The 14,909-nt window shown below is 30.3% G+C and overlaps 1 protein-coding gene across 1 annotated transcript; it reads left to right on the top strand.

Annotated features, from left to right (window-relative positions):
* The first annotated feature begins 4,026 nt into the window (after nt 1-4,026).
* LOC145332908 (uncharacterized) lies at nt 4,027-11,569 on the top strand. The gene is made up of 14 exons (XM_080178011.1): nt 4,027-4,090; nt 4,252-4,285; nt 4,581-4,640; nt 5,011-5,308; nt 5,561-5,586; nt 5,953-5,989; nt 6,304-6,378; nt 6,443-6,508; nt 7,472-7,534; nt 8,090-8,169; nt 10,184-10,225; nt 10,319-10,350; nt 10,646-10,706; nt 11,293-11,569. Exons 2-14 carry the CDS (start codon nt 4,260-4,262, stop codon nt 11,345-11,347), a joined length of 921 nt encoding a protein of 306 aa, XP_080034137.1. The 5' UTR covers nt 4,027-4,090; nt 4,252-4,259; the 3' UTR covers nt 11,348-11,569.
* The last annotated feature ends 3,340 nt before the right edge of the window (nt 11,570-14,909 follow it).

Genomic DNA, 14,909 nt, shown 5'->3' with positions numbered 1-14,909 from the left:
ATGGATATATTTTTACGATCATCGGGAGAATTTTTAATCACCCCTAGAAAGCTATATACAACCTATTTTGGTTAGTTTAATATGTATGTAACAAAACCTTACATATTTTACTATGTATCCACGAGTAAACTTCAAGAAAAATAAGTGTCATTTGTCAATTTGATAGGTTTTAAGATATGTATAATAAACCTTTCTTGAAGATTAGTGGATTGGTAAGATGTAAATCACATTTTCTCATTTGATTATAAATTCATATTTTTAATACAAGAATGTGGAGCTATTGGTTTTGTTTACAATTTCATAATTTTTTCAATATCTTCCCATTATATATCCTCTAATGTGTTATTTTTTTGAGGGACAATTTATCTTGGGAGTTATGAGATATCCCCCCCCCAAAAAAAAAAAAAGTTATAAACCTTCCCTGGACCTATTAGAAGCTTCATTGAAAAGAAGAACCATTTCGGTTTTATGGTCAGCGAGATTCTTTGCTGAAAAAAATACAGCTTACATCTTTACAAAGTAGGATAACATATAGCCAACGGAAAAGTAAATGTTTTCTTAGCAATTTACTCTTAAATTAAAAAAAAATTCTTGCATCTTTTTATAATCCAAATATTTTCATTTTTATTAGTTATTTTGCATATTGTTTTATGTAAAAATGGATCTAGGATATATATACGTACGTACAGGGGAAAATTTGTCTTCAATTTAGCTTGCTTATATGGTCATTTATTTGTTAGTGCGTTCATCCAGAAGGAGGGAAGGGATGGGATGTATCGTTGTTTTAGCCAGCTACAAGTACTTTATTAGAGTGCAAGAAAATCTGGTGCAACATCCAAGTAACAATATATCGATTTATGTAAATAAGTATCATCATTTTCCGTATCATGATATCTCATCAACAATTAATTTCTTTTATCACATTTAATGTGAGAATATTGCTATTATCATATTCAAAATAAATGCTGTAATAAGCTTTAAAATATTTAAACACTAGTCTCTCATTGGACACAAAATAACGTCCAATAAGAAAAAGGAATAAAAATATTGGAAAGAAAATTATTTTATTTCAAAATTAATTCTTGGCATTTTGGAATAAAAAATATAGGGGAAAGAAAATTATTTATTTCAAATTTATTTCTGGTCTTGAAATAATATTCATTATTTTATTTTAATTCGAGTGTCAACCAATAAGAAATAGGCATGCTGATTTAAAAGTTTGGAATAAAAATAATTATTTTTTGTCAATTCCTTTTTTCAGAGTATAAAATGAAAATAAATTTTCCAACATCATTATTGATTTCTAATTTAACATTTCATACAGTGCAGTGGGTAATATTTATTTCAACATTTTTTGTCATTCAAAATCAAGTGTCACAAAAATAATAATATTTAACATAAAAAAGAAATTTTTAATATAATTTTGTTTTCTTTATTTGTTGAAGATTTAAGCCCAAGCTTTTTCTGAGGGGGGAGACCCCCCTCGACCCCCAACCCTGACGCTCTCTTCTTTAAATCTTTCATTATTTCTGTAATTTATTCTAACTATCTTATAAATTTCAAAACATGAGATAAAAAGGAAATAATTTGCTGTACATTATTAAAAAATTTAAAAATTGTAAAAAAATTCCAACATGATTTTTAATTTTAAATACAAGAATATTTTTTCCTATATGATATGTTAAATTTAAATACAGGAATAATTTTGTACTGTGGAATTAAAGAAATAAATGCTGTACATTAGAGTGGCTTGATTTTCAATGATTTTCTAATTTTAAATGTGCTACATACACTTTCTGCGTGAACATCATATAAGAGACCAAAAAATGAAAAGAAAATATTTTGAATAATGGGGAGGCTCGCTGATGCATGTAAACTTTTAGAAAGACACTTGTGGGGAGAATTTTTTTTTTTTTTTTTTTGGGGGGGGGCAATTATTTTTCTTTCTAAGTATAGCTTTATGCACCTTCCCAATTTTGTCTTGAAGAGTAGAATAAGAATAAAAAATCTGTTTTTAAAACTATTGATCCTAGCAAGAAAAATCCATAAATAAATTTAAAAACCAAGAGATTTTACATTTAATTTAAGATTTTTCATGCTTGGATGAATAATTTTTAAAACCAATTTGATATTCTTATATTAATCAACAAGACAAATTCAAAAAGATGCATAAAGCAATACTTTGAAAGAAAAAAAGTTGCACCTCCAGAATAAACTTCTAAAATTTTTAATGCATGGAAACACCTTCCCCCCATTTCCCCTCAAGGACAAAATCAATTTTTTATATTTAGGTTTCTTATATGACGTTTAAACTGTAGATGTTGATTACAAATTCAATGTCCAAAATTGATCCACTCTACTGTACATTGTTATAATTTAATATTTGATGTGGGTATAAACATTAGACATAGATGGTCAATCTGACCCCATTTTTTTCTTAAAAAGAAACCTTTGTTCACTTTTTGTTGTATATGAAATACAGCCCTATAGGCAACATTATTTGCAACTAAATTTTGCAATGATATAATTTTTAGAAAGATAACTTTATTATAAGAAATTAAATTATTTATAACTAACTTATTATATGTTGTGTCATACGCTTCACATTATATGATGGAAGAAATATTTTCTTCAAATATTTCACCCAAGGAAAGCTTTAACCTAAGATATTCAACAATTTATAGCTGATACATAATGTAAACAAAATTCCCTTGTGCTGTCTCTAGGTTATCTCTATTGTATAAATGAACGTACAAAAGAGGAGGAGAGAGAGAAGGAAATAGACAGAAAAGTGAGAGAGGGGGGAGGGGGAAGAAATATAGAGAAAAATAGACAGAGATATTTATTGTTCACCCTTAGATGATGTAAATTTTTTGATAGACTTTTTTGAATTTAAGAAAAAGATAGAGAATGAGACAAAACCAAGTATCATATTTTATTAATATTGCTTATACAAGAAAGGTCATTCAAAATTATTTCACCAATATTAAGGTCAAGTGACAAAAATTTAAATTTCCACCTACTTCGCCCCCAGAGGGGGCAATAGTAGAAGGAAAATTCAAATTTTGATCACATGACCAAAATTGTTGAAATAATTTTAATATCCTTTCTAGCATTCACAATATTACGAAAATATGATAAATAACTATTCTCGTATTCATTCGAATCCGGTGGATAGGAACCGGTTCTCATCCATACGAAAAAACTATGTCTAGCATCGTATTATATCCAGTAAATTTTTTTTACCCCCCCCAAAATTTTTACCCCGGGGGTAAAATTTGCTTGGGGGGGGGTAATTACCCCCCCTGAAATCTGTTGGCAGGGGTAAAATTTGTTTACCCCTCCAAAATTTACCCCCGGGGTAAAATTTTTGGGGGGGGTAATTTAAATTTTATAAAAAACTTAGTATTTTTTTTGTTAGAGATTTTCTATTTTGGGGGGAGTATTTACCCCCCCAAAATGGTTTGGGGGGGGGTAAATACCCCCCCCCCCAAAAAAATCGTTGGGGATATCTACGGCACCCCCAAGGTAGGGGTAATTTTTTTTTGGGGGGGGGTATTGTTCACAAAATTTTGGGGGTGCCAAATGGCCCATTACCCCCCCCCCCCTTGGACGCCTATGATCATGTAATTAAGTCTTTTCTTTATCTTTGAGGTGGGGTGGTGAAAAATGAAAATCAGTTAAACAGTACGCACCATGCCCTAGGCGTCCAAGGGGGGGGGTAATGGGCCATTTGGCACACCCAAACGAATTTGGGGGTGCCCAAACACGAATTACCCCCCCCCCTAAAATTTTTTACCCCCCCAAAAAAAAAAAGCTTGGACGCCCCTGCACCATGCCTCACCCTTTTTTAAATTTAAGAAATTGCAACGTTCCCATTTACATTACATTGCAAGACGTACTCAATTAAGTCTGAAATTTGTTGTGCTTGAACAACTTTAAACAGCTTATGGAACTTACATGTTTTACATGTCTGCATATTTAATAAAAATAAATGCAGTTAATTTTCTTTTTGGCTTTCATTTCACTTCTACCATAGTCGAGTTCAAGATTTTGCATTGAAAACTGCCTAAAATTCATAGATCTTAAGGTACATTGAATTTTATAACGAATTATTGTGTAAATAAAAAACAAGTAATCTTTCATTATTCAAAACTAAAAATGACTAAAAGATTCTTCTTTAGAACTAGAATTTTACTTTTATTTTCTCTTTTAATGTTCATGGCTTAATCTTTAATTCCAAATTTTCAGGATATACAATGAAGCTGAGTGCACTTTTATTTGGGTATTTTTTATTTAAGCTTCTCTATATATAATCAACTTTGTCTGTCCGTCCGTCCCAACGTCCGTCCGAAACTGAAATTTTTAGAGATTGAATAAGGGTGTTGCTACGAAAGATCTAATTTACAAAAGACCTAATCCTACAAAAAAATCTAATTTACAAAGGATCTAACCATACAAAAGACCTAATCATACAAAAGGTCTAATGTTGCAAAAGATCTAAATTACAAAAAAATAAAAACCCTTTTTTATACCATTTACCAAGATCTGTGTTTATTTTTTAAATTATTATATTTTAGATTGTGTTTAATGCAAACAGAAATTTTTGGGAGTCCTCAATTCGGCAATTTAGTTCAGAGGTATTTTACTATTACTTTCTTAAAATTAAGCTAATTATTTTCAGGGGAATGCATAAAGACCTTTGGTTGTCTTATTAAAAGATTTATAGTATAGATGTATATCAGATAACTACCTCCCTCACTTTTTCAATGATCTTTTTCGTCTGTAAGCAAATTGTTTTCTGCTACTTGACTGTGTTAATATTCTTGACACCATTGGTTGAATTTCAATAATTCAATTGAGATTCGTAACAAGTACGTTGCGTTGGGGAGATACAGTTATTTAACCCCTTCCCCCTCTAGTGTTTAACTCTAATGTCTCATTTTAGATTCTAAATCTTTCTCAGCACTATAGTAATACTCAGAAGTATTATATTATTTTATTTTTAAGTGTACTACAACAAGTGGCATCAGGAGGAGGGAGGGGAAGAGGTGGTAATAATAGAAGAAATATTGCAAATGCAATACAACAAGTTGCAAGGGACATTGTATCTGGAAGTTTTGGAAGTGGTGGTACACAGTTTGGTGGTGGTGGAGGTAATGGTGGGGGAGCAAGTGGAAACAGATGTCCAGGTTCTGAAGGTCCTATTGGAGATGGTTGTAGGCTTGATTATGATTCATCAAGAAATTGTTATGTAATTGGATGCCCAGCCATTGCTCCTGATGCCCCACAAACTTCATCAGGAATAGTAAGCTGTTTATTATTTAGCTTTTAAATTAGTTAAAAGACATGTAACCATTAACTAATTATGAATAAAATTTTATTTTTGAAAGCTCTTTTCCAATGTTTTAAGTTTAAATATAATAATTATTTCTATGTTGTGTCCCTCTTCCTCACTGACTTTGTGTCAATGATTTTCTGACTGTTTATAATACTTTTTATTCTAACTTGAAGAAAAAATGCCTTTTTTCGCAACTAATAAAAATAAACTTTATTTCAGAGTGGCACTACTAACTTCCAGTATAGGTAAATACTTTATCCAAACACAAGTTATTGTCAATTTTCGTAAAGTTGTTTAGTTGAGCAAAGAAACACCATCACCTCTATTTGAAATAATATAAAGTTATAGGATGGGGAGGGGGGGGGGGTGGGGCTAGATTTAGATTGTTTGTTTATTACTTATGGTCTGGTTAGATTAGGTTATTTTCAATTTATTCCACAAAATGAAAGAGAGGGTTGGTTTATTACTCGATAGGACTTTGCTATGAGCCTTTTAGTAGTAACCAACTTAATAAAATAAAATTAAATGTTTGATGGATTAATGCTACTTCAAGACATGATTCTATATTTAGAAAACATTTCAATATTATAAAACTATATCATCTTTTTCAGCTGTAGACCATATTGCAATAGACGTACCACAAGAAGGGTGATTTATTTTATTATTTAAAAATCTTCAATCCTAAAGATAAAACAATAAGTTTTTTTTATTAAGAAAATACTTTTCCGGTATGACTTCAAAACCGATAAATATCTTAGCAATACTGAAAAATCATATATAGCATCGTATTACAGACAATTTTCACTAATATAAAAATAAGAAATCATATATAATAATTTATATACCATTTATAAACAAACCTGGTTTTAATCTTATAATTTTTTACTTCAATATCTGCGTAAAGCTGTATCTATGATACGATGTTAAATAATTGTTCTTGAAATATAATTTTTTTGTTACAGCCTACATACTACAGACCCACTGCTACTTCATATGTCACACAAAACAACCAACCATCTAGAAATAACAACCAGCCGGTAATTCTAAAATTCTTAAAAGATTGAACAATTAGAACTTTAAAATGAAACATCTTGTTTTTAGAGCACATCATACAGGCAGCCTAATCGAATTGGAAATTATCAAGCTTCTAGCAATAACATAGTACAGGTAAAATTTATCTTAAACCTTCAGCATTATTTAGATTTATTTTTAAAAGCAAACCTTTTCTATAATTATGGGTGGTCATTCCGTATGTCCGTCATGGACAGTTACCTTTGTTCGTTAATTTAAAAAGATTAGAATTGTACTATCGATTTCAAACTTTGCAAATTCCTAAACAATTTAAGAAGCGTAACAACTCTATCATCGTTACCAGAAAGTCCATACGTCCATTTAAAACATGCTGATTTTTTATACTTTTTTACAACAAATTTTTGATGTTATATTTATTCTATTTATCTGCTTTTTGGAACACTTATAACTAATAACAAAAGGTATAATTTTATAAGCGAAGCATCTTTATAATCAAGTTATAAAAATACAAATATTTCCTTGAACAGTAGGTATCCTGTTTTGCAACAAATTTATTCATAATTTTATTTAGACTTATGCAATAATATTCAGCTTATTAATTATGACACTCTGAAAGTTTTAATGTTCATTTGTTCTACAATTTCAAAGCGTTGTATTTATGGATGTTGTCAACCTTGATTTTATACATTATGATTATTTAGTAAGAGATATAAGTTTTCCGGAATTTTAATGTAGGGAGGAGATTTGAAATCTGCATCAAATTTTAAGGATTTTTTATAAAATTCGTTTTTTGTATAATTCTTTATCTAAAAGCGGAAATACATTTTAAGTTAATTAACTTTGACCAATAGGATAGGTGGATTTTAAACTACCTGCGCTCTAATTGGTTGAATGATGTACGGCATCCAATCAGAGCGCAGATTTTTTAAATCCACCAATCACGGATGCCAAAATTAATTAACTTAATTTGTATTTCCGCTTTTAGATAAAGAATTATACAAAAAAAACGAATTTTATAAAAAAAATCCAATTTGATGCAGATTTCAAATCTCCTCCCTACATTAAAATTCCGGAAAACTTATATCTCTTATTATTTAGGGCTCAAGTTCAACTATCAGTGACTGTATTGGAGGAAATAGTATAACTATTAGTAGAACACAGGTAGTGATTTATATTTGTTAGATCATCTTCTCATCACACTTAATGCTCAATGTTTTGATTTTATTTGTTTATTTGATTTTACATCATATTAGTATTGTTGAGCATTCTTTGAAATTAGAGATGTAACCCAGAGAGGGGACAATGGGCTGTTTATTAGTCCCCAAAGTTTTATAATAACGTTTTCTTATTTGTTGACTTAACACCTTTGGAGGCTTTTATTGAATTTTTATTGGTTGGTCCATTAAGTTGTGTTTAAACGTTTCATCCACTAATGTTATTTACAGAAGGGGTAATTTTTTCATGAATTTATCGGCCATTGTCTTATCTCTTTAGATTCCTGGATGTAACCTCATTTCTTGTTACCATATGATTCAATGCTGTTTAATTTGTAACCTTCAAGATAATCAGTAATCCTTCGCCAACAAAAAAATATTGACAGCCAGTTTGTATAATGTATATAAAGGGTTACAAATCTAAAAGGAATAAAATTGTCTACCACCCAAAACCAGTTTTAGCAAATGGTTTTTAATTAGTTAAAAAAAAAATTTAACACAGGGATGGCAGACTCGAGATTGTTGTCCAGGAGAAACATGTGGGGAATGTCCAGATCTTCTACAGAAATTCTTCTCAAACCAGTAAGTCCACTTATAAAAAAACTAGCTGCTACTCTCTTAGTATCTGTATTTAAAGGGGCTGAGATGGGCTAGAAAATGTGCTTAAAACCATCCCAAGACCAAAACCAGAAAAAAATGGCCTATAAACACCACAGAAAGCTAAAATAGGGAACCCCATCGGTTTAGTATAGTATTTGAGATCTTAAGTTTCAGACAAAAAAACTTGCTACTTTATATAATAGTACTAGAGTTGGGCTCGATATAACTATCTCGCTATTGGCTAGGTTTATTCAATGTTTTATTTACTTTATTTTGGTTATCTGAATTCTGACTATAAACCCTATTCTTCCATTATCTTTTCCCTGACGATTTCTTTTTTTAAACTATTTTAGGATCTCAATATTTTTTATTTAAAATTAATGTCCTGAAAGGGTTAAAATGTTTAGTTAACTGTTAAAGAAGGTGTATTAACTTTTTTGCTTTTTATTTAAGATAGCTAGCCGGTGCTTTAGTAAGTAGTAGATGTAAAATTTTTCATAGAATTCAGATATGCAATCGTTTTTTTTGTAGACCTCTTATTTTTTAAGTAATTTAAGTTTTTTTTTAAAAATAATTAAGTCGGTTTTAAGATACCATATATTAAGTCGGGTTCATATATACCTTTAGAATCAGAAAAATATTACAAATCCATTCTAAGCAAAATAGAAAAAAAGTAAAAACTTTAAAAAAATGGCCTAGAATATTATATTTTTACAGGCAACACTTAATTGTAACTATTAAACTAGCCAATCAAAAATCTCTAAAATTGACGAATCAAGAAGCTTCACCTCAAAACTTAACCAATAGAATTGACAAAAAAAAGGATAATGTTCAAACAATATATACAATAGATACTACAATAAAAATAGTGATACTTACATAACATGTAAAGAATGAAAAATTATGAACAAGTATGCTTCAGTCTGTTTATAAACTTCAAAACAATGCAGTTAAAAATGCATTATTGTTTCTTGTGTTTAAAAAAAACTGTTACAGTGTATGTACATTTGTTTAGGTTTTGTTCAGGTTTTGTTCAAGTCAACCCTTTAAAGCCAAAAATTATGATTCTTAAAATAAACTTTTTTTTTATTATAGTTTTATAAAACTTTTTCAATTTTGCTTAGAATAGATTCGTAATATTTTTCTGATTCTAAAGGTATATATGAACCCATATTTTTTATGTCTGTTTGAGAAAATATTTAGGTTTAAAGTTTTTATAAAACCGAGGTTAAAAAAATTGATTTTTTCAATAATTACTCAACAGAATTTTAAAAGTAAGGTGTCAAATTACAGATCTTACTATTTTTGTTCATACTGGCCATTTTCTTCTTTAATTTTGTTGCGTTTTAGTACCTTTAAACTGACTTAATTATTTTTTTAAAAAACTTAAATTACTTTAAAAATAAGAGGTCTACAAAAAAACCGATTACATATCTGAATTCTATGAAAAAATTTTACATCTACTACTTACTAAAAGCACCGGCTAGCTATCTTAAATAAAAAGCAAAAAAGTTAATACACCTTCTTTTAGTTCAATATCTGACCACATTACGCAGATATCACTAGTATCAAATTATTTTAAAACTAAGTTTTCTTTTATTTACTATATTATAAATTTAAATTTTCTGTTTTATGGATAGAAATTTAATACTTCAATATAATTCAAATAGCAACATAAAATATAGAAATGAATTTATTCTTCATACAGTAAAATAATGGGTCTTATTGTTCTGGTCAATGAGAGTTTATTACATATTATTGGAGCACTATAAGTTTTAAACATTTATTGCTTAGAAAACTTGAGCTCATATATAGACATTTATTTCCTATATAGATCTGTCATGGATCTTGATGCAATAAAGCAGGCTGTTTTGTATATGTTAAATTTGGAAGATTTCATTAAACAAAAAATCCCGCAAATATAAATATTAAATAATTTGAAATGCATTTAAATTTAAATACTTTTAAAATTGAATAATTTCCCTATTTTATTTAGAATCAACATAGACCAGCTATCATCAAAAGAATGTGGAAAACAGTATGTATTTCTAAACTTAAAGATATAAATAGTTATATTGACAAAAAATTTTAAATTTTAATTTTGAATAGTAACATTTATTCTTAATTTTAGAAAATATTGCTGCCCATCTCTATCTGTTACAGGTAAAAATAATTTATTTGATGATCAAGTAATCAAAATTGCTATGGTACAATGTTTGTCTTATAAAATTGGTGAAATAATGAAAATGAAAACAGATTTTAGTGACCTTACTACAAATCCTAATTGGATCTTACAACAGATTAACATATACTCTAATAAAGTAAAACTTGTAGCTGGCTGAAATGACATTAACAACCCCTCACCTCATACTTGCCGATAAGTGCTGTACATTTTAGCAATTTTCCCCCTGTTTTAACATCCACATATATTCTATATCCATTTCAATGATATGTTTAGAAGGTACACCAGTAAGAGAGTGTATCAGGGAGAGAAATGAATGCAGAACCTACAGTGGACAGTGAGTAGTTTTTTAAGGCTTTCATACAAAGTACCTTGTTGAGCACTGATAATCCCCCCCACCCCCCACTAAAATCATTTCAGGTTTTATTGGGTGATTTAGTAGAGCCCCAAAGGGTTAGAAAACCGCAGGTATAGGCCCACAGGGTTATACAAAGGAAAAGCAATAAATATTATCAGTGCCAAACAGACACTTTGTGTAATAAATGTATAAGTATAGATGTATAACCCATACAACTTCCTGGCCCAAGGGATATGGACCTTTTTCCTCTGCTAGAAAATCGCTTTCTTTACTTATGTAGCGACTTTGCTGTGCTTATATTTCCAACGCTATTGGCTGACATTCAAAGAACCAATTGAAAGTCGACACAGGATCTCCAACCCGTGGGTTACATATAGCTCGTGCCCCCTCTATTCTTTTACTTTAATTTTTGTGTGAAAGCAAAATTTTGTTAATTTCAAATATCTTCCTATTAAATGTTTATATTTTATATCTAAGTAAATGTAACCTACCTCACTACCTACCTTATTATAAGGTAGGTATTATTCAATCACTTATGAAATTTTTAATAATCATTTCTTTTAAGATGCTGTAAGAGGTATAGAGAAGGAAGGAGAATTGTTTGCCCTGCTTCATGTTAAATTCATGAATTCAGCAACAAATTTTCAGAACAAATACTTAAACTCTATATTACTAAATCAAAAAATGGGAAAATCTGATGAGCAAAGAAGATATTTTATAACAGTATGTGTAAATTGTTCTGTATAAAACTTATAAGTTGTCTAAATTGTACAAAATTATTCATTGGTGAATAAATATTATATATTCTTGTTATATTTCAATATTTTTTTAGAAATAATCACGCAACCTTTACTTTTTTTTTTTTGACATGTGTTATTGATAATAAATATTACAATCGGCCAAGCTGTTAGCGAGATCTAAAGCTACAAACACAGAGATAGACTTTTATATAAGGACTGTATGACTGTTTTTAAGATCTAGAGTAAAACACATTAATAATCTGGGATCTAAAGGGATAAGACAATTGACGATATATTGATGTACGTACATCCCAAATAATGATACATAAAATTATCCCTTCTGATTTCAATTGTTGGTTGAATCGTTTGGACACCCAACTTGATGAACCAACTAATCAAATTCATTGGAGACTAGTGCAATAAACAGCCCAATGTCCCCCGTATAATCATAGATTCTTTGCCATAATTAATTTTGAACTTATTGCAACCGAGATGAAAAAGAAAGGTTGTTTTCCTAAAAACCCTAAAAAGTTCTTGTTTAAGAAGAGCCTTTAAATCGTTTAGTGGTGCGCTGAATTGGGGCGATCCAGTTCACCTCGGTTTTCTAGTATCGTGCCACTGGGCGCGCTGATTCGCCCATTCCATTTTGATTTAAAGATTGAAATCTAATAATATCTAGGTGCGCCGAACTGGATCGCACCGATTCAGCGCACGACTAAACGATTTAAAGATCCAGCTAAGGATACATTTTCAGAACTTTTTGCTTTAAAGCATTTTAGATATGGGTATATTTTAATAAACACTATCACTGTTAAACAAGAAGACTTTGCGATGACATATTTTAAGGTCAACTAATAAATGTATAAGTATAAATGCATAACCCAGACAACTACTTGGTCCAAGTAGGAGGGAAATTTTTCGTCTGTTAGCTCTATTGTAGCAACTTTGCTATTGGCTGATATTCAAAGACCCAATTGAAAGTCGGCACAGGGTCGCAACCCTGTGGTTAGAGTAATATACAGTTCGCGCCACCTATATCATTTCATTTAAAATGGTCTACTTTTAAAATAATTATTATCATTCAGCAACAATAAGTTGGAACACTTAATTTATCTTTAATAGTAATATTAGGAATTTTACTCCAATGTTGATATCATAACAGCAATCAAAGTACCAAAGTTTGATATAGATGTCCCTACGAATATATTTTAATAAAGATTGACATTGCTACTTCTCGTATGATTGCAACGCTTCGCTGCGCTTTTGATTGGCATCACAGTAAAGAAACAATTTTTCAGATTTATTTCCCAAAAAATGGAAAAGGACTGTTTTTTTAAGGACGGTAGTACATATTTGATAATATATTTAAGTATTATGATGTATTGGATATTTATGAAGAGCCCCCCCCCCCCCCCCCCGGAAAAATAGTTTAAAACCACCACAGGACCAGTAGGTAAATGCCCTAAAAACACAACCTTCTTGATTCAGCGGTTACTGAGCTCTTATGCTTTAAAAGGATAGACATCGTATTAATTTTTTTAAAGAAGACATATTAGATTTACGTTGCATTTTATGTCTGTACAGTCCTTTTTAAAATTCATAAAATGTATATATCAGGTTCTAAAATATTAAGTAACCTATCTATAGAATTAGTGTAGACGTAAGTTGATTGGGTATTCACAAAATAAAGTTAAAATTATAAAATAAAAGCCAAAATTACTATACACAGCCAGAATTGACATTAGATGCCAAAATAAGCATATATTGCCTAATTGGTATAAAGCTAAAATAAAAATACTAGCTACTACGTACGCCCCTTGCCTCTCGTGGCTCCTATTCTAAGAGGAACTAGAAAAATAGCTTTAAACCGTCCCACGACCTAAATCTGAAATAAAGGAGCTATGTGAAGTTACCTAGAACAGAGAACCATATCAGTATTCAGTATTTAGATCTTTAGCTTCAGACATTAAAAAAAACCTTACTACTTTATTTAATAGAAGGACAATTTCCTAAAATTATTTATGTAGAAATGTACGAACAGCGTTTGATTGACATATCAACTTTAATTTGATGGAATTGCCCCTGACCCTCAATGCTTTCCCTTAAATGTGCCTACTTCGTAAGTATGTTTTTGACCCAAGTTTTTTTTTCATAGCGAAGCTACTGTAATAAACAATACAATATTTGATTAAAACAAGACAAAAAAAAATGAATTAATAGGATTCAACAAAATAAACAAAATGAAATCAGTCAATTTTTTCCTAAAACCTTTACTTAATGGAGGGAGATTCATTTTATAGGAGTGTTTTCCACTTCATACTTTTAAACCACTCATTTTACCCCATATACACATTTCAAAATATAGATTAGTTACCCCCTATAGAAAAATACTTGGACGTCCTTTTGGTTAACTTAAAATTACGGGATACACCACAAGATCTTATTCTGGACCATGGGCGCCGTGGCTCAGTGGTAACACACTGAGCTACGGTGGTGAGGTTTCAAGTTCAATTCTCCATGTGTTGACTTGAAATTCTCATTCTCAATAATGATCACGCAACTTCCCCTGGTTGTGTTAGAAGGGAATCATTGAGTAAGTTTGGATACTCAATAGTCAAGTACATAATATCAGTACTACCCTTATCCCAAGCTCCACTGCGGTTAGCGTCATACATTACGGTGACTTAATTTGGGACACCTGCCATACTCGGCGAGGATGAGGTAATAATGAGTAGCTCTCATGAGACAGCGGGTCAAGTCATAATGTGCTTGAACGTGGAGCTTGATAGCCCTAGTGGCTAGACAAAAGTGTCTCAGCCTACTCCATGACTACTTAGGCCCAAACCCCAAGAAACTATGGCTAATCAATCAATCAATTAATTCTGGACTATACAGACAGACATATTGTAACTCTTATAATAAAGATTAGTTTCTTTGTCTGAAGCTTAGCATTCCAATATCTACTAAACTATTTTTTTTTCTTTTAAGAAAAGCTCCATTTAGGTAACGAGATGGTTCTAGGCTATCTTATTTTAGTTTAGTTAGGCTATTTACTGACCCCTTTGAATACAGAGCCCATAAAGGCTAAGGGCATATCTACAGTTTTTTTATAAAGTGATAAGATTAAGTATGTTTAGTAACCTATTAGTGTATATTATATAACTTCTTTAGTACTTTGCTCTTTTTAAATATGTAGGTCTTAAAAATTTTAAATCTATTCAACACCATTTAATAAAAAAGGAATATTTTAGAAAAAGCTTAAGAGCAAACTTATGAAAGAGTATAGGAAATTTTGTTATCAGAGAGGGGAAGAATAATGGCGCGGTTATTTTAATTTTAACCCATTTTTTACATAGTTCAAGAAACTAAAATTTAGCAAATAGGAATTAGGGAACAGTTTATTAATCTTTCATTGTCCAATCCCCAAAAATCCCTGCACATT

Source organism: Acartia tonsa, chromosome 11, assembly GCF_053477335.1.
Source record: "Acartia tonsa isolate MP-2025a chromosome 11, ASM5347733v1, whole genome shotgun sequence".
In the NCBI taxonomy this organism is placed as follows: Eukaryota; Metazoa; Arthropoda; class Copepoda; order Calanoida; family Acartiidae; genus Acartia; species Acartia tonsa.
The sequence above is the reverse complement of the archived record's forward strand: the minus strand, read 5'-3'. Positions and strand labels throughout refer to the sequence as shown.